The following is a 21,589-nucleotide window of genomic DNA, read 5'->3' on the forward strand; positions in this document are numbered from 1 at the left end:
TCTGCAATCCAGCTGCATGGGCTAGTCTAAAATGCAAAAGAGACTGCTGTTTGCCTCACCCCTTTTAAAAGGCTTTGACAGTCCTACTAAACACATCCCAGGGATTCTGAAAACCTTTACCAAAGCCTTCATGTTCTGTAAGAGTCAGAAGGCAACTGCTTCCATTTTGGCAATCAAGCTTGTGGAAACATGCTCAAGCCAGTAACCTTCACTCAGAAGAGAACAGGCTACACAACCTATATGCTACTAAATATATGTTTTTTTCAAAACTTACACCAAGGAGTGCTAACCTTTTGCAGGCTCAACATCTAAGAAGTGTTGCAACATTATTCCTGTAGTTTAAACTGAGATATTCAATCAGAAATAACAAAAGTGTTCCTACAATTATGAAATGTTTGCCTCAACAAAACAATAAACTATTACAATCTAAGGCTTTTTATTTACTTAGACAACAGAGAAAAGTGATGTCTATTTTAAAAAAACAAACAGCAATAACTGTTTGGATGAAGTTTCATTTTTAGTGTTGAAGCAGACTTGTTGAAACATGCATTTCCTTCCTATATAAAAGGCAGAGGATAAAGCCTTAATATGTTCATACACAATTTCTTCACAGGAAGCTACTGTCAAGTGAGGTGCTAGATATCTATGTAACCACAGGAACTCTGTTTTTAATGCAATGCAAATGTTGACTTTCTTTTACAAATTAAACTATGTGACTGCAATTAAGTGAATTCAAAGAAACAAATCTTCAGTTAAATATATTGAAATACCACACTTAGACTGCAATCAACTGTGTTGTCTTTCAAGGTTTCTTGCACTCCTCTCTAAGTCAAGTGTATGATTTAATCCCACAAGCATCACAGTTAGATAGCTATGGTCTGAAAAACATTTCACTTTCCCATGTGTAAACACATCAAAGAACTGACTTGAGTACAAGCTGTTTAATATTAAACTATCCCCAGATGGCTATTATTATATACGCCCTTCTTCTGCTCAGACATCAATAGCAGCAGACAGTGGTTTGAATGCTCTGTCTGTAACCTGCCTTGTTTTGGAAAGTACCAATAGAAGATTACTGGGTTTCAGGAGGCATTGTAAGACTATGCTGACTCCTCAGAACCAGAGGATTACCAAAACAAAAGCTCTTTCTTTTTGGATTTGCTAGTACCAGCAGCCATATTAAGACTTACATACCACAAAGCTTTTTTTCCTGCAGCTTACAGACACAAGTTTATTTAAAAAACACTAGGTTTTGTTTGATCTTGTATAATGTACTTCATAATTTTAAGTATATTAATTAATAAGATATTTTCATGGAAGTATCATGCAGTATTAGAATGCCCACATCAGAAGCCAGACCTGGCAGCTTTGTTATGCCTGCTGAACAAAGCTAATAAAAAGGGGAAAAAAAAGCACACATGATGATACAAAGGTATTATGACCAAATTATAGTTCAACACAAAACCCTTCAGATAGTCTTTGCACTATTCTGATTCATCTTATCCTATAAAATCTTGGGGTTCCCCCTCCCCCCCCCCCAATGCCTGTAAAAATATGTCCCATCTGTCACTGTCTGTAAAGATGTAAGGATGCATACCATCCTTACTGAATCAGGGATGGTAACTGCCAGGTCTTTAGGCTTAACCACAGACACTGGTTTGGAAAGCTTTGGCTCTGGACAGAAGAAATATAGACAAACCTACTCAGTGAGGCCAGCTCTAAGTGTGGGAGCAGTACTGTGTTACCAATACAGAAGAACAAGATTATACATTGGAAGGGAGGGAAAGCACCCCTGACCACACCTAGGCCACACAATGGGCAATAAAAGGTTGTGTTGATTCCCATTATTCCTCAAAATAAAGTTTTGGAATCTTGTACCAATCCACAATAACACATATGATCATAATGATGTCTCAGAGATACGACAGGGAAGTAAAATGTGTGCAATTTTCAATATGTGCAAACCTTTTTGCTAGTACTTAGAAACTAGAAGAACTTAGCTCCTAATTTTCCTTAGATGTACCACTTTGAATATCATAGATATGCAACACTTCAAGAGAACTACATTTGAAATACTTTTTGATTTTGACCATTAACTTGTTTAACTATTTTAAGCTATTGTAAAAAGGCAAGAAAATCTAAAAATTCATAAAGGATTGTGGAATTAACACAAATTCCTATATTCAACTTTCAGTGTCAGATTCACTGAGTTCTCAACTCTTAGCGACGTTTAGTGCATGACCCTACATTCACCTGGTGCATCTGGCACTAGATCAATGTGAACATTACTTGGGATCAGTTTAATTACTCAAAGCCGCTATTTCATCTTCTATTATTTTTAAATAAACTCTAGATTTTGGAGCAAACCCCAGGAGCTCTATCCATAGGCGTTTTAATTAAACATATGGGCACACTGAAAGTAAATTCCCATTCAGACAGAGAGGAATGTGCAGTGTGTATCACTGTGGGAGCATGGAAAGGTAACCTGAGGGTGACAAGAATAAAACATAACAGAACAGTATTAATTCACAGTTAACTCAAGTGCCTTCAAAAGAAAATATTATTTTTGCCTTTGAGGATCTTTGGTCTAATGAACTCTACTTCTGCCATTAGAAAAGGACTTGTAATTAGAAGTGGTTTAAGGCACCAAGATGCTCTCAGCTGCAACATCCCAGCACTTTCTTATTCCCTCCCTCAAGGGCCTTTTTTTTCCAGTTCAGTGAGCTGGGGAGGGAGTCTCTACACAAGACTCTGTAGGGACTGGAACTGGGAAGAGGAGATGCATCTTCTGTAGGAGGGTGGAAAACAAAGGCTTCTTAGAGTGGCTATTTCTGAGTCACTGGAAACAAGGACTCCTTATTTCAGTGGGCTAAGACAAAAGGGCATCTGTATTAAGTGTTGGGTGTGAGGGAAGAAAGAGAAAACGGCCACACACGACTCAAGACGACTCCCTTCCAGAGCACCCACTGTCCTAGTTCTGCAGAATCACTCTTCTATATATAGCTAAAAAGCCTCAAGCCATCTCTGCTTATAACAAATCTATACAGGCAAGCAACACCTGGTGCTTTGTATTCTGTCAGTGATACATAAATAGTCTTTTCAACTAAAACTATATATATTTTAAATTATTTAGCAAAAAAGAACTGTAAATCCTGATTCTTCATCAAAAAGCAAAGATAATATGTAACATTCCACTTACCTATGCCCCATGAGACACATCATTCCTATTTTAAAGCAAAGCTCAGCTAGACTTTTTCTGAGAAATCACTTCAAGTGTGTTTATAAAATGACCTTACTATATCCGTTACTTCTAGAAAACAAATAAAACTTCCCAAAATAATGGAAACATATATTAAAAAATAGAAAGAAAATACTATTGTGTCATATAAACGTATTTTGAAGCAAAACTATAGATAGCTAACACATTTTCTTTTCACAAGAGGAATACAATTTTGTTTTTCCTCCAAATGCCTTTTTTTTTCGACGCCCACCTTTAATTACTGCTACTTTAGGGTAAACCACCATCATCTAGATTGGTGAATTCATCATTGATCAGACAGCACTGCATTTAGAACTCAATTATCTTAGATATTTCAAAAACTGTGGTTTATATATACATGTTTGTATTGCTTTATGGATATTCTGTGGAGCTGGAATTCTGGGGCACACATAAGAACGTATGTCTTTTAGGAGGAAATAGAAACCTCACCCCTGGAAGGGTTCAGTGGGGCTTTGAGCAACTGCTCTAGTGGAAGATGACCTTAACCATTGTAGGGAGTTGGAAACATATGATCTTTAAGGTCCCTTCCAACCTAAGCCATTCTATGATTATAGGAATTGAAGTTATTTATTTCAAAGAAATAGATGCTTGGCCATGGAAATCTTCATTTTAGAGCAACAAAATATTCCTCAGACTAACTAAGTTGTATTTCTAAAATGTAGTATTTTTAACATGGGCATCCCAAATACATGCTGCAAGGGAAAGATGCCAACACTTCTTAGTTTCAAAAGCTTTTGAAACTTTAAAAACAAACCAAACTTCTCTAGGAAATCCATACTGAAAGTCAAAGAGAGCAACCCTTGAAGTTAATCACCAACTTTGTTTTTTATTTTTATTTAGACTTGACACTCTTTTTACGTAGAGCTGTAACTTATTTGTACACTGTACATGGCTATTTCTACAGAAGTATAGAATCCGGGACTGTTGGGGGGGGTTACATTTTTAAATTCCACCACAGTCTGAAAGAAAGAGCTACCCCAATGGTAGTATGGTGTCAAAAGTTTATTGCTGGTGAGCATTTGAATGTGAGGTTTGTTCAGCTCAAAAAGAAAATGTTTATTTTCTACATTACTCCAGTAAATTACTAAGTCCTGAAAGTGAAGTTAATTTTTTTCCCCATGTGTTACTATCAGTATAAAATAGGGCTTCAGTCTAACCAATGACCTCTTTCATGCCTATGAAATGCAAAAGTCACTTTTGTATTGAAATATTTTAATGTTTACAAATTTTACTGTTTAGCATAAGAATTATGATCTTCACTTTGGAATCTGGACTGTATTAATCTGATTTAATTCCTGCATGCCTTCAAATTCATACTGATAATCATGAAAGAGGATGCTGCTAATAGCATGGTAGGGAGTAAATTCAGTACATACCTCATAGCCAGGGCTGACAGGAGACTGACAGGCAGTTGGAAAGAAGAAAAAAGAGAACAAAGAAATAAGGGGGAGAAAAAGACAGAAAATAATGTTATTTTAGAAGCAAGCATGAATGTGGGATCATATTATACTCTCATTCTTTTTTACAGAATAAATGCTTAAAACTGCATTTGAGCTGAGACATATAAAAATCTGGGTTGCATTGTATCCTCCTAGTTCTACTTTGTTTTTAGGATTTCTGTTGATGAGTTTTACACTACTAAGAATCAAAGGAAGATTTTATTCTTTGGAGGTAGATTTTTAAAGCTGTACTCAAATACAGTCCCCATTCAATTTTCAGGTCAAATGAAATGTTTTATTGGCTAATGAAAACATTTATACCCAAACTGAAACTGTTTCTGTGGTTTCCTATGAAAGGATAATTAAAGTACAGGTACATTTTGCATGATTCCACATTATCCTGCATCAAAAATTTTTAGATTACAAAATTTCATAAGATGGGGCACAACTTATTCACTTTATACATGCCATTTCTCCAGAAGGCAAGTTTACATGCTGTGTCTCCTATCAGGTGTACACAACATGAACAAAAAAAAAAATAAACAACTCAGTTTGATAATTACGTCTGTCAAAGATCTCCAGAAATTATTCTTTCTCAACTGCTCTGACTCTACATGGTAATTAGGGGTAAAAATACATTTATTTTAGTTCTATTTGTAGAACTGATAGCTATAACAGACATTATATTTTGTTAGCAGCGATTCACGTAACACATCAATATTATTAATAATAGTACACTTTTATGAACAAAGTTGATGTTTTTCAGTATATTCACACAGACTGTAGAAAAATGAAAGACATTCCAAAGTGCATGTTTTGATTGGCATCACCATATAAACTGCCATAAAAGTTATCTCATAAGCACTGCAGAAGAAATGAGTCCAAAGGACAGATCTGGCACACGAGAACTGACAAAGCTCATGGCACTTAAAAAAAGCAGGGTGGGAGGGCAGGAATGGAAATACATTTAAAGGAAAAAAAACTAAACAGAACAAAAGACATATAGAAGCCATGTGTGAGAGCATTTCCAAAAACCTGGTAAATGATACCAGGATTTCATGAAATGAAAGTGAGATAAGAAAACTATTTGATTTCTCCAGGCCCATCCCTTTACCTACTGCAACTATATTTTCTTTGGGTGTGCACGTGTTTGAGCATGTGTGATGCTCTGAATCACCAACACAGGGACTCCAATGTTTACAAGGTCCCAGAGAAGCATAGCCTGCAGTACAGCCTGCAGACACTTACTGCATCTCCTCACTGGCAATTTTAATGCTGTCAAACATTTTGAAATATATAGCTTTGCAAAACAGGTGTTTTGTATAAGAATGTGTCAGCAAAAAACAAAGTCATATAATTTAAAATGTTTTCACATTGAAACATTTTTTTGCTACATTTTAACAGTACAGTGAAGTGAATATTTATAAATGGTACACCAGGATGCTCACCCATACAATTTTTTTAGGAAAATGTTTTTTTAAAATTAGATCAAAATTAGGGCAAATCTTCCTCAAAATTTTCTGTCATGGCCTAAGTAATTTCTGAAACAACCTGCTGAGAATTATGATTAATCCGTAAACATTTGTTGCTGTAGTTTGCAGAACTTAAGCACCTTACTCATTTATGCAGCTTTTCAATTAAAAATACAGATTCATAATGTTAACCTTAATTTCCAAGTAGCTTTAGACTAATGATAATCAGTAGCATAAGTACATAATTACAGTTCATAGATGGTACTGCATCTAACACCATGTCTACATAATTTGCAATAGTGTCCTTTTAGTATGTCAAGTTTAATAAGTTTAATATTCTAATTGAGAGGAAAACATGATAATTGTTGTGTGTACTTATAAATTCTTTCCTCTCTTTTAAACCTTAAGGTTTTCAAAATCTTCCCTTAGGAGTGGATTCATTTATACACTGTGTAAAATCTTAACTATTCAAGTATATTATGACCATGAGTGCTAAAAACAGCAAATATGCTAAAAATAAAAAATAGATATCATTGTCATTTATTCCAATCAACATTGTGCTTTCATTTTAGAAAACTAATATATAAATGAATATACAAGTATCCATATATTTATGTGCTTTTGTGCATACTGTACATCTATATATACCTCTACACATCTAAATACAGACATATAAATACCTCCACCACAACGAGCCATTTAAGGAACTAATGGAGATTTCTCCTACTTTATTCTGAACACACAGAAATATGCCAAATACACAGGCTCCAACTAACTAATGACAGACTTGACTGTGACAGGCACTCAGTTTAGTGCTGTGGTGTCTGGGTCACAGTGCTCTAACGAGGAGAACCTTTCCTGGTTAATGAGCCAAGGAAATAATGGTCCGATACAGAAGAAATTCAGCATCTAGTTCCAGAAGAGATTCGTCAAGATTCAGCTACTTATATTAGCATGGGTGGCAGTTTTAGGCCTTAAAAATAAACTAATTCTTGACAAATGAGGAGACTGCTGGGAGTATCAGAAGTGACACATACCTTAAACCCACATACCTTAAGCTGGTGACCTCCCTTTTACGTCAAGATGCCTTCCCTTAATTTATAATTTGCATACCACCCTCCTCTGTAGTCTGTAACAGGCAAAACCAGATTCTATAGCACTAAACATCATTGTTTCTCAGCTCCTCCCACGGCCTCTACAGCTAGGGAATCCCATACCAGAAGGGCTTCATCCGACACGCTGGGTGAGGGCTCTGCAGAAACTGTCCGAATGGTGCTGACTCCTGTTAGGGACACGTTTGACAGGCGTCTTTTCCGTACGCCACTGCAGTTGTTAGGAATTTTAAAGGCACATCTCTTGTGGTAGTTCAGACCACATCCTGAAAAGAAAAATTTTAAACCATCCGATTATGGTTTACTTTTTTTTTAGTCAAAAAAAAGCAAGTAATTTTGGATTTTTCAAAAACAACACAAATTCAAAAACATTAGCCTTAATTTTGATGAAACTTCTCCCTCTATCCTGCTCTTTTATTCTAGCAAATTGCTAGAGAGATAATGTTTTCAGCTCCAAATAATACATCTACAACCTCTGATTTTTAAAAATCTATGGTCTCAAAGTGCAAGAAATTCCTACAACCAGCACTTGGAAGGTAAGGAAGTCTCACTACAAATGGTATATTCTACTGGATTTAGTCTACCAGAAGTCAAATAGGTGTGGCAAAGGGAAAAAATTTAGCTATTACAACTTCATATGGATTGACAGTAACTTCAGTGAAATAATCTGAATTACTGCAAGACACGGGCTCATTAAAAATTGTAAAGGGAGAGTAAGACATGCAGCCTTTTCTTAAAACTACATATCAACCAAAGGTTTTTACACTCAAGGTTACAGAGCCATATCTAAGATGCCTCAGAGCAGTCAAAAAGATAAGCTCTTTAATCAGTTAATTCCTGTGACAGGTCTTACTGTCTCTAACTAATTTAAAAGCAGCATTAGACACAACACACAGAAGTAGAATGGAAAAGTCACTGCTTTAGACTGAAAAATTACATCTGACTGCAGCTTACCTTCACACTTGAGTCCCTGACGCACCAGCCCCCACAGCATCTCTCCACAATGGTCACAGAAGGCTGGAGCCCGATAGGAATGAACAAACAGAGCGTGGGGCCGGATTTGGAAGTCTTCAAACGTAGCAGAAGCTAGAGCAGTAAGATCACACAAAAAATTAACATAAATAAAAAGTGACATGACTATTGTTCTTCACTTATTAGGTACTTCACCACGGAACAAAGCAAAACTCCTTTTGGCCACTATGATGCTGAACCTTAGATTTGGAATTGTTCACTGCATAATATTTTGAAGATAAAAAGAGTGATGATATGCCTTCATACTACAATGACCACTGGAAAAGCATAAAGCTGCATTTACAAACCTGCAGCAATGACATCTCTGACAACATTTTTCCCATCAAAAACAGGAGTATAACAGCATATCAACATTTACCAAAACTGTCACAGTTCAATCAAACGTCAAAAATTTTTTGAAATACTCTTTCACAGGGTTACTCATTACACCTTCAAGGTGTATGTACATAAAATAAACTGAACACATCCAGTAAAGAAATACTGCAAGGTTTTTTTGACAAATGGAAGTGCATCTAAAATAGTCTGTTTCTGCTGGTCACTTGGTATAATTAATTCAGCAGCCTATGTTGGTATCGGTGAACTGACCACACAAATTAAAAACATATATTAGAGCTTAAAAACAAAACATGCAATGATATACCCAAATTTCAACAGAGAAAAAAACCTTGCAGGGCAACCTGGAAGATGGTTGTGCGTATCTTACGAAGGGACATGAACCTGCAACTGGTGTAACAGCTGCAGAAGTTAGAGGGGCTAGTTAAAGGCACTAGTGCAAACTTAAAAATAACTAACTAAAATGTTTTTTAAACTATTTATAATACAGAGACAAGCAGTACCACAAGACTACAAGTCATCTGTGTGCTTACTCTTCACTGATATCAGGATGAATGCAATAGGTATGTAGGCATTTAACAGAAATACTTTGTCTTTCAACAGAAATGCATTCCTGATTTGCAACTGACAGAAAGGGAGAAAAAAACCAACTGAACAAACAAAAAAACAACAAAAAAACCCAATCAAAACCAAAACAACACTTCCCCCACCCAGCCTCATTTTTTAATGGTTCAATTCAGAGGAATTCCTAAAAGATCCAAATACCCTGGGTTACTCCTTGTCTACTAATGAAAAGAGAACCAAAAATCTACATAGTGATCAAAAAACATTTTTAACTAACAAGAGGAATGTACCAATAAAGATTTATGCCCTGGTCTCAGTTGCTTCTCTGCAAAAACACACTACTCTTTTCCAACACTGTCCACAGAAAAATAAGTTTCTAGTCTCAACCAGTCATGAGATCTATTAACAAAAGTATTTAGAATACCACCCCAACAGTAGGATCCAATGATTCCAATCATATCAAACTTCACTTTTTCAAAATGTTTTTACCAGAACAATGCAAATCATTTAACAGTTTATTTCAGGATTTCCCTTTCTTCTCTCTGTATTATATCATAAAAAGCAACAAAAGTTTACTTAATTCATAACACTAGGACCTCATAAAACAGTCCAACATATTAGAAATATCCTGAAACTAAATTAAATAGTTTTGTATTTATCTAAAAATGTAAGGCATATTTTTCACTCAAAGGCTTTCAAGCATTGGTTCAAATATATTATTTTTCTATGTTTTTCCATACTACAGTGGCCAAATTCACTGTTCAGGCAATGCTCACCCTGCAATGACAATGCTCTCCTTGGTTTCCTAGAAAACACAGCTCATCACAGAATGGGTTGGGTCTGGAAGACACCACAGTGGGTCTTCTGGTCCAACTTCCCTTCTCAAGCAGGGTAATCCTAGAGCACACAGCACAGGATTGCTCCAGGTGGTTCTTGAGTATCTCTGCTCTGGGAGACTCCACAGCCTCTCTGTGCAATCTGTTCCAGTGCTCAGTCACCTGCACAGTGAAGTTCTTCCTTATATTCAGGTGGAACTTCACTGTGCACCAGCTTTTGCACATCACCTCTTGTCCTATTGCTTGGCACCACCAAAAAGAGCCTGGCTCCAGCTTCTTGACACCCTCCCTTCAGAACACATTTTAGATGTTGAACAGATTTCTTGTGATTTTACTTCAGGATTTGGAGCGAATCATCTTTTTGCGGACACTGACAGATGTTTTTCTGCACTTCCAACCAAACCAAAGACTATGTTGGAAGGCTCAAGCACTCAAAGCTTTAAAATGTATTTTGATGTTATTAAAATACAAATATACATTTGTATTCTTCACTTGCACAAAGAAAACAAAATACAGGCGTATAAACTTCCTTCTTTAATTTCATTTTGAAGATAGGAATTCAGACAACACCTACCCAGTAGATCACTGATCTGTGAAGTTCAAGAAGGATTTCTTTTTCAGGGCCTGTACTATCACCAGCATGCAGCCACAGGAGGAAAAGTTGTCACTGTCAGGCAGCAGACACCTCTCTGGTCCTACCACATATGGGTACCAATTGAGCTGTGATAGGTCAGCAGCCAGATAAGATCAAATTACAGATGCAAATCATACTGACCCTTGATAATTCACTTCCCCTTCTCTAGCCTGGGCTATGAAATCATGATGTATATGTGAAGACATGGTCTTCAGCATTTTGGAAACTCCAGTCACACAACACACTACAACATGCTACGACATCTGCTCAGAACTCAACCATAAACATCTCACTAAGCCTTCTCATCTCTCCACTTGTTTCCTTCAGACTTTCCATCTGGAGTTTCGAGCATCATCTCTTCTGTTCCAGACTTTTTTCATGGATTTTGCATAGCATATTTACCTACAGCTTTATCATGAATATTGTGACTTACATCTCTTAATTCTTTGCAAATGAAATGATCATGGAAAAGATATGTATACATGTATGTAGGAGCTTTTTCAAGGATATGGACCAAAACTAGAACACTATGCACTACCAGCTTCCAATAGAACTGCAATATACCCTTCTTTGCTACTGTGTCTCTATGTTAAATTTACATGTGGAAATACAAAACCAAGAAGCTGATGGAAACAAGATACTCAGTATGCACTGCTCTCCTAGGAGAAGACAAGGAACACTCTACTATTAACACCCTCAAGACATGATAGCCATGAATTTTGATAACATATTTTGTTTAGAAAAATAGACTTTCCTGAGGTTGTTTCCAGAAGCATACAAGTAACAACAAAACCACTATTTAAACAAGGGATATGTACAATAAAAATACTCCACATCTCAATCTAGCAAAGGATCTATGCATCTAAGTTGATGACAATTATATTGAATAACCTAACATTATGCCTGTATCCAAGTTCTATTTTGAATCAATGATGCTTACTAAATTGGAAGACTGGAGAGGAGTTGTACATTGATTTACTGGGTAGTTTTACAAATAGTATGAACAGTGCACCAAAGCCACAAATAGCCTAATAAAAATCAGCAACTCTATTAACTTCAATTAGTTTAATAATTTAGATAATGAATTAAAAATATATTGTCTTGAAATAGCTTTAAAAAAACTGGGGATTGTGAGAAGTATCTATAATTACCCTTGTAGAAGCAAACCTGAAAACAAAATCTCCCACAAGTAGTTTTGCCTTAGGAAGTGATTTATAAATTAGGTTCTCCTTTCAAACTTCTTCCTACCATGTAGACAGTCATACTTTTTTTTAATTACATGTATAGGAAGCCTTTCATATAGCCATTAACATTCAAAGGTTTAACCTTCAGAAAATTCCTGTTATTCACTGAAGAAAAAAAAACAAAAAACAACAACAAAAAAAAAAAATCCGAAGCCCTGCTGATGAAGAAAAGATATGTATATTTTTTTCCAAATTAAATTGAGGCCTCTCTTGGTAAAAACCTTCTGTAATCAGACTACCCTTTTGCTTTGACAGAGTATTGATGGGGTGAAAACAAATTTGTGGCTGTGTGTAAAATTGTGCTGTAAAAAAAGGGAGGCCTGCAAATATGGCTATAAGCACATCCTAAAATACTTAATTACTCTGCAGAAAAGTTTGCACTTTTATGTCCTTAATATGACACAGTTGCACTGTTAACTCTCTGATTACCTTATCATCATTGATTTAGGCTTTCCTAGAATCACCAAAACACAGGCATTGAAACTGCAACAGTTTTGACAAGACTATTTCATCAGGTCTATTAATGACTTGGCTGTTAAAGGCTAGTACTCCTTGTTCTGGGCTCAGTAGCAGACCTATCATTCAGCACAGCTGGAAAGTAAAACATTGCAAGTCAGAGAGGCGAGTTCTTGCATTCAGAAAGAGGCAAATTATTTACTTCACCATTTTGTGCTCCAAGTCCAAAAGCGCTCTGAACTATAAGCAGAGGTGAGATCCTGCTATTATCAGTAAGAGAGCTTCACATCACGAGCTCTGTCATCTTGCATCCATGCCTCTCACGGCAGAAAAACCATCAATCACAAGACCAGCAATATCTTGCAGCTAGAAAAAGCAGGCATTCTCCTGCTACCTTCTCCCATTTGGAATGCATTTAAGAGTAATGTATTCCATTGAGTTCCCGCAGGCATTTGTAACTTGAGTCCTTCCTAACAAGAAGTGCTGGCATCCATCGCTTAAAAAAATAATATAACTCACAACTATACACTACTAAACTTCAGGCACTGGTTAAACAATAACAATTAATGACTGAGTATACAGCTCAGCTGGACTAAGAGAAAGAAAATCATTTTACTCTTTTCAATGTTCCAGTCCTGGCATTCAAATACAGTTTGAGTTTCCAGAGTCTCATTTAAGTTAGCAGAGTTCTGGCAGTTCACACAGGCCAAAGACTCCATATCTGATCTCCGTCCTAAAATCTGAATTAAAAACTAAACTAACCACTTCGTCAAATCTATACATGTGCACATTTATAACCACTCTGTTTCTTTATTTGTTCTGCTTTGAAGTAGGGTAACTTCAATATGGAAAAATTGAATCATTTCTGGATATGAATGTGAGTATTTTACCATTCTAGATTTTACATACAGGGAAAATCCTTCCAATACAGTAAACTTCATTTTGTTTTCTTTACCTATTATTGCTTTATCCCAATGCTGTAGGTAAAAACAGTTCTAATTAGGAATGTTAAATTGACATTCAGGTAGGAGGTGGGCACAGAGGGAGAGATACATTTTCAGAATTGAATTTGGAACTCTTGAGCAGAAGCCTGCTACTTTCTAAATGCAACTGGTACAGGCTACCTGCAATCTTTTTATAATACCCAGACTAATCAAAAGCTGCACGTCCTCAATCCTCCAGTGACAGAGATACAAGAAACTGAATCTCCTGCTACAAGGCTGATAATATGCTGCACTGCTTCATCTGGACCATTGAATTTGGAAACATGAGCTTGGGTGTCCAGAAAGCCATGGAAAAGGAAAAGAAAGGTCCCAAAAAGGAACAGTAAAGACAGAAAGAAGGGGAAGATGCTGGAAGTAGGGGAAGATCCCAGAGACCACAGAGAGACGGAGGCCAGAGAACCTCCACCATAGTTTTGATCAATGATGCCCAAGGCTGGTAGCTGCAAGTGGTGGCACAGCACGAACAAACGAGACTTTGTGCCCAACTTTCCTTGGCTAGCAGCTACCTCCTTACTGAGAGAGGCAGTGGGAAGCTGGCAAATGTAAGGGTGAGAAGGGAGCAAATGAGCCAGCATAGGAGGCATCCAAGTAAGGTTCTCATCTCCTTCCTTCCTAAATCTCAGTATCCAGCTCCACTACGGGCTGTTGTTTGCACTGTCTCATCAGTGACGTGAGATTTCAGTAATAAACTGAAGGGAACAATAAACAATTTGCAAGCATTTGTCCAGTGCTAGCTCAGAATTTTAAGGACTGATAAGAAAAGATTAACATTTATGAGTCAATGTGTTTGATTCATCTGTACACTCTGAATTTTTAAAGTTCGATTTTTAGGTACGTCTGTTTGTGAATGATTTCACAGTTTCAAATCTACAAACTATATCGCTCACTAGGTTGAAGTTCATTTGAAATCCCATCACACAATTCTTTCATTATGGATTTACTCATTTCTCACCCAAGTGGAAACAAAAGCAATACCTTACTTCACAGCTTCAGGCCCTGTTAATCACAAAACACTGCAAAGGTATCAATTTAGCACAGGAAACAAAATTAAATACTCTGCAGGTTTACTGGAGCTATTGATGCAGCGATCAAAATTGATTCTGACTACTGGCATTAAGGAGCAACCCCAAATGGAAAAGAAAAAAAAAGTCTCTTGCTCCTTTTCCATGCTCTGACTGATCTAAATTATTATCTTAAAGTAAATGCTGTGAGTCCTTTACAATTTTTATTTCCTCTGACTTTTTTTTTAAATGATCTTCACAGTTATTTTCCAAGGATTCTGAAAAAAAGCTCAAAAAGAAGAGGTGCTCAAAAAGAATTACTAGCACTTGCAAAACATATTTAATTTCCTCAAGTTTCTTTCATAAAAGGTTAAGTTTTGGTTTTGGTTTTTTTTTTTTTTTTTTGTTATATGGTGAATAAATGCTACTGGCTAAAAGTACAATGGAATTAAAAATACAATCTTATGTTGAACTCAGTAAGGAATGAAGGAACCACCTCTGCATACATTAAATTATTTTTAACTATACTGTTACCTATCTGCAAAGGCTTAGATAGCTTTTAGAATTACCCCAAGAATTGATAAACATATACCATTACAGAACAAATACAAGTGGGTTGTTTTGGGGTTTTTTTGCATAGTTTTATTGGATGTCCACAAGCCCTGGTGGGATACACTCAGCAGTGTCACCAAGGAGGGAACTGGCTGATGTCCTTGCAAGGCCACTCTCAACAATCTTTGAATGATCATAGTGACTTGGTGAAATGCTCGAATTCTGAAGGAAGGCAAATGTCATCTCCACCTTCAAGAAGGGTGAGAAAGAGCACCCAAGGGAACTAAATGCCAGATAGCCTGACCTGAAGCTTCTGAAAGGTGAGGAAACAACAAATCCTAGTATGACCACTTCTAGAATATGCTTTAGTGTCTATCTGATATGCTTTAGGGTCTATCTGATTAATAATGCTTTCTTAAGGTCTCAGATCTTTGATGAGACCATCAGAGACATGGAACAGAAGCAAGACTGTATAGAACCATTCAGTTTTCTCAGCCCCACTTGAATCTTTCTAGGATAACACTAGAAAAGGGAAAAGGGAAATGAAAAATGATAAAGAAATGCACAAGATGACATAACCTGGAAGAAATAAATTAATTATTGTTCTGAATTGTGGATGATTTTTAAAAATTGTTTACAAAACGTCAATAATGACTCATCCTAGAAACATCTCCAGTGCCTAGCCAGGTAGATCAGAAGGTCAAAATTACATACGGAAAATGTTTGTTTCCTCACTAAAGACAACACAAGTGTTCTACTCACAACATGTTTACCCAATATTTCACCCATGCACACAAATAACTAGAAATTAACCCTAGGAAATGGTGATTTCCCATATGACATTCTGTGTTTGGTTGCTTTGAACAGCTGTGGCAGATGAGGAAAACCTCTAGAGGCATGGAAGAGACTTACACATAAAGAGAGATTAAAAGACTGGAAGACTGGAATTGTTTTGTTTGGAGAGGAAATGAGTAAGAGCTTACTGGACTCAAGAAGCAGAGGAAGCAAAAAAAAAAACCACACAAAAAACCAAACAAAAACAAACACACAAAAACCCCAAAACAAAACAAAAAACCAACAAACCAGGAAACAAATATAACTGCTGCAGAATAACTTCTGCACTAGAGTGATAGGAGTCTTCATGTCCTAAGAAGCATGAAAGCTTTCCAAAAATCTTTTTGGCAACAAGTCACAGCTATGTTAACAGCAACATTCTTGGGGCCTCTTTAAAAGACAGAGTGAGCCAGATTTCAGCTGGAATGACAATATCTCCAGGCTTGAGTCAGAACTACCCTCGAGATATAAAAACCAGCAGACGGCAATCTGTGGCAGTTCCTGAGTTCCTTCTCCTTAGCTGCCATTTCAAATTGTTATATTCCCCAAGGGAAGGAGGATTGCCTGTTTGTACTCAGACCACTTTTAGCTACAAACCTCAAGCACTTCCTAGAAGATGTGTATCTTACCATGAAGGAGTACAAACAAATTTTTTGGAAACTACTATGAGACTGTGTATTTCTATTTGCTCTTTCAAAATCAAAGCCAGCAGTCTGCCAATGGAAATAAATTCAATGATTTCAATAGTGATATTGAAAGATACATTTTTTACATAAGCCATATTTAATTTGAAGCCTGCTGAAGCACCAAGTTATTGAGACAACTTAAGAAAAATGAAAAAAGCAGAGAGATCCTCCAAACACTACATTTTTTTTCCTGGCATACATCTGAGCAGTGTAGAACACACTGTTGACCATGTATATAAATTGTCTGATGTCCTTCCAAATGGCCAAGTTATTCCAAATGGGTTACCCTTCATTTTTCAATGTGCTGAATCATTTATACCTACTCTCTTTTCAGGACCACTACTGTCATTTAACAAACATACTGATACAAATGTTTCATCAAGCACTGGTCAAAGAAACTACAGAATAAATCAAACAGAACTTTGTATGACAAATCAAAGAGTTTCCTGCTTTGCTGAAGCAAGGCTTGCTCCCCATTAAATTAGTAGCTAGTGAGAATTACCTACTGGGGAGGTAATTATTTCATGAAAGGAGATGGCGGCTGGTGAGGAAAAGAGAATTCTTTGAATGGTGGCAGTTTTATAATTAAAATCTGTGTTAGTAGCAAAAACAACTGGCAGAATATGAACTGTGAAAAGGAAAAAAAATTAATTGAAGGTTTCTTACCCAAATATTTTTAAAAATTTCAAAAAGAGATGATTTTTTTTTCCTTATATACAACTTCAACCAAACCTATAGCAGTGGTCTCCAAAGGGAGGTGCATACACCTCTGGGTGTGCAAAAGACAACCCCTGGTGTACAGAAATAAAAAATATTTTAACTTCAGCTACATATATAAATTTTAAATAAATAAACACACATGTACTGAAGATATATGCTTGAAGATTTTTAGTGATGAGGTGCACAAAAAGAAATTTGGACTTTGCCACTGTATCTTTAAGAAAAGTTCAAGGGCTATTAAAGACATATCCTGTGAAATAATTTATAGCTATACCTAAGTTTCACATACCACAGATGTAATGAAAGACTAAATAATAAATAAATTTGTAAAACAGTAAACAGTCCTTTAAAGAAAATATGGTTTTTATTATCATGCACTTTTTTCCACCAATGCCTATTTAATTATAAGCCTTCCATATCGATTCCAAATGCTAATCAGATTATAGCATTGCATTGTAAATCAAAATGAGCACACAAATATCCTTTAAAACACTGGACAGCTTTTGCAGACTCCAAGTTTCATTCATCACCTCAAGTCTTCTGAGAAAGCATCAGCTGACATGGGGGCTGCTGAAGTATCTTGAATAACATATTGAGTTACTGTTCCTAAGTGGATTGTGTTAAACTCATTCAAAATTATAGTATCTAAAATATTTTTTTAAAGGGTAAATGTAATATGTATCATATTAAAAATCTGAGAAAAAATTAATAAAAAAGGTTAAAAAATTGCCTCACTCTTCTCTTTAAGGAGAAGAAAGTTTTTTTAAACTTCAGAGGCTTTGAAATAAAGATAATATACAAATAAAATCAAGATTTAATTTGGTCCACTTTGGAAGCTGACAGGCATTTTTTAACGCATTAACTGCAATTAATGTGACTAATCAGCTTCAATTCCACTTTTCTTGAAAAGCCAGCTGTACAACTTACTGAGGTGAGGCCTGATAAAGTGGTGTGACATGAATTATGTCTCTTTTCAGTGAAATCATGCAATAGGAATACAAAACCATAAGAGTTACTGGATCAGACAAAAATCCACTAAGCCTGGAGTTCTCAAAGCAACATCAGCATTCTCTGAAGCAGAGAAGGTGACAAAGGTGGATGACACAAGGGCAGTGACATTACAAGCCATTTTCTGTTCCATTGCTACTCCTGACACTTTACTAGTAATGCTTTCCAGATCATTCATGAATGTATTTAACAGCACAGACTTAAGTACCTTGCTGGTAACCTGCTTCCTCTGTGAAAATAGCATGCACTTCTACCCTTTCTTCCTAAGTCATAATCAGTTATTTATCCATTTGAGCATTTACCCTGTTCTCTCCTGAAAGCATCATTTCTTTATGAGCATTTGGACTGGAAGTGTTTGCATTAAATCTGGAAATCCAAGTGAAATATCTCAAATGAACCGACAATTTCATTTAAGACTGTGCAAACCAAAAATGCATTCTCTCAAAAAATCAGACAATTATAGATGTTTGGATGTTTGATCTATTAGGTAGCAGTGGAACAGTGACCTCTCATACACAGGCACTGTCCAGAAACTAACAGTTAACACAGTTATATATGGTCAAAAAGACAATGAGACAAAAATAAACAAGAAAAGGAAATAATCTCTCAGCTCTGACAACTTCAAACGCAGTCATCTATCTGAAATTCATGACCCAAGAACAATGTTAGACTAATGAACAGTGAGGGATACAAAATCAATCAACTTTAACCTAATCACGAATGAGCCTTATCTCTATAGAAATAAGAAAAATGACATATAGAGAAAATTGAAAGGACACAAAAGAAGAATAATTGCTAAAGATTTCATCTTAGACAGAATAAAGATATTTGTATTTCTCAAAACACCAAAACCCAGCATGGTAACATAGCCATGAAGGCACCAAGAGATCACAACAAAGCAAAATCTCAAACTGTGACCAACTATACAAGTACTATAACATTATGTTCAGAGATACAATATCATAGGTTTTCATCTCAAGTTGAACTAACACTACAATTCTGTTATGTGTTGATAAATGACATTTACTGTAATTGTACAGCTATCCACAGCTTTTATTCAGCTCAGTATATTTTATCATAGGCAGTATATACGGTACTGAATCAAAATAAAAGGTCCACGTCTAACAACCAGGTGATCTACCATCTATGTGATATTACAACAGAAACAGCTTCTTAACAAAAGCACTGGATCAATTCCTGCCCTCATCAGCTCAGCAAGGGAACGTAAAATAGCTGCTATTTGACTTTCTTGCCTCAGGAATCCTGCCAAGTTGAGCACAACTGGTCACAGCAAGTAGATGAAGTACATTCCACTAATCCACACAAGATGCTAACGTTTCACTGTCTGCTTCCCAGCAGCAGACAAAAACCTCTTACATCTCAATGGAACTTTGCCCAGTAAAAACAAGGTCGATTTTTTACAAACAAACCCATATTAAAACTGTAAATATATCATTTTTTCCCCTTTGTATAATGAATAGACTTGGCGAATTTACAGAGCAGTTTTTAATAAACTTCGTGAACAAGGTACAGAAGGGGACAAACTACCCTGACAAAACAAGTCTAAAGACATCTAAAATAATTGTTTCCTTGAAGTCCTCAAAATCAGAACTCAAAAAGAAAATACAGATGTACAGAAGCACAGCAATTCTCATCTGTCAGCTTGTTCTATAGAGTCTGTGCCTCCATTAAAAAAACCAACAAATACAGTTATTGCGGAAAAAAGTCCCAGATACGCAGATGAAGGGTGGCAATTGCATCTACAGACAGCTTTAAATGATATCTTCAACACATCATTCATTTCAGAAAGGGGCTAACTGATCTACTTTCCAGATCTCAGGTAACAACTTAAAGTAAAAACTTGTTAACTATTTAACTTCTCTGCAAAGAAAGGGTACGAAGGACAGCACCCATCATTAATAGCGGTTCATTGGCATAAAAAAATTGCAGTTGAAATCAATTATTTTTATAAGCTAGTCAAAACAACACTGAAGATCTCCAAAAACTAGGGAGCTAACTTAAAGAAGAGAGTTTGTCACCACAAAAATAATCCATTCTGTTCAAATTTATTGTGCATTTTACATTATGCTATTTTGGTTATTAATGTTTGCATCCTTTATTTCATGAGTGGAACATGAAAGTCAGCTTTTCAGAGGTCCAGCTGAAGATTTCAGCAAACACTACTTCATCACATTAAGACAGAAGGACATTTTTTAGCTAAAAGTCACTTTACATAAATATGCTTCCTTCTCTTGAGCAAACAGGAAAACTACATTTTAGAAAGAGAGAAAGAGATTTAAAAAGATTAAAAAGATGTAACTTCTGGTTTCTATTCCTTTCAGTGTTTATGAATGACTACTCATTTCCAGCCATCTTTGACTGTACCTTAAACTGCCACTTCTGTACCTTGCTTCCTGATTCTGGGCTGCCTACTAATTTTTGATGGTTTTCTAATAAAAGGAACCCTTCCTACAAATACACTTTGATAAAATCCTGTCTCCAAAGATTCAGATCCTTTTCAGTCTGAAATGCATAGAGCTAAGTAAATATTGGATTCAATGAACACATTAGCAGAGATTTCCACAGAAGTAGTAAGGAATTTTCTTCCTTTGGGTATCTGAAGACAAAATGAACTTTCCAATATTTTGAAGAAAAAATAATATAGAAAATACACAGCTAAGAAAACAGAAACATGGTGAGTTATATGTTACAGCCAGAAGGGTATTAGTGATACTGTTCAATGAATGCCCAGGATTCAAACCAAATGTATTCAACTACAAATTTTTGGTTCTAATTTCTCAAGTGTTCCCATATTCCTACACAAACACTATCGGAATGCCATAAATAAAGTGTTCAAACAAATATTTTTAAAAATACATTAAATGAAAGGAAAAAAATAATAGAAGTAAAACTATTTATTTTTTAGGGTTACTACATTCATAATAAAAATTCCCTTTTCCTCTTTTAGTGTGCAGCTAACCAAATCTCATACACTCAACATGCAATTTTGCTTCCACTCTGATAATAGTGTTTGACCTTTCAGTTCCAAAATGCCAGAATCTATATTGGCACTGAACCACAATTCATCTGGCTGACTGCAACAGCCTGTGCTTATCTCCTCTGGAAGAGTCACCAGACAGACACACAACATTTGTTCAGCACATTACATGATTCTTGCAGTCCATTAAAATACTACATTGTATTGCATCAATGCAAAATGCAAGTAATAATTTTCATTAGGAATACAAAAGCATGGCAGGTGGTGCAATATGAGCTGAGTAAATGTCTCGTGTTTCACCAGAAATCTTTTGCTCTATCACAAACTGTTTCAGTTACATTGCATGACATCTACAGGTACAATTTTCTTCACTAAAACAGACTA

General features: G+C 36.0%; 1 protein-coding gene across 3 annotated transcripts in view; it reads right to left on the reverse strand.

Annotated features, from left to right (window-relative positions):
• PRKD1 (protein kinase D1) overlaps nucleotides 1-21,589 on the reverse strand; it is a 113,186-nt gene that overhangs the window by 33,715 nt on the left and 57,882 nt on the right. For 2 of the 3 annotated variants that reach the window (XM_059849842.1, XM_059849844.1), the window contains 3 exons: nucleotides 8,258-8,389; nucleotides 7,409-7,569; nucleotides 4,657-4,680 (listed from right to left, as the gene is read on the reverse strand). In XM_059849842.1, coding sequence (XP_059705825.1) covers nucleotides 4,657-4,680; nucleotides 7,409-7,569; nucleotides 8,258-8,389 — 317 coding nt within the window. The remainder of the gene's footprint in view (nucleotides 1-4,656; nucleotides 4,681-7,408; nucleotides 7,570-8,257; nucleotides 8,390-21,589) is intronic. The other variant, XM_059849843.1, reaches the window with a different exon arrangement.

The sequence above is a fragment of the Haemorhous mexicanus genome, chromosome 6 (assembly GCF_027477595.1).
Source record: "Haemorhous mexicanus isolate bHaeMex1 chromosome 6, bHaeMex1.pri, whole genome shotgun sequence".
In the NCBI taxonomy this organism is placed as follows: domain Eukaryota; kingdom Metazoa; phylum Chordata; class Aves; order Passeriformes; family Fringillidae; genus Haemorhous; species Haemorhous mexicanus.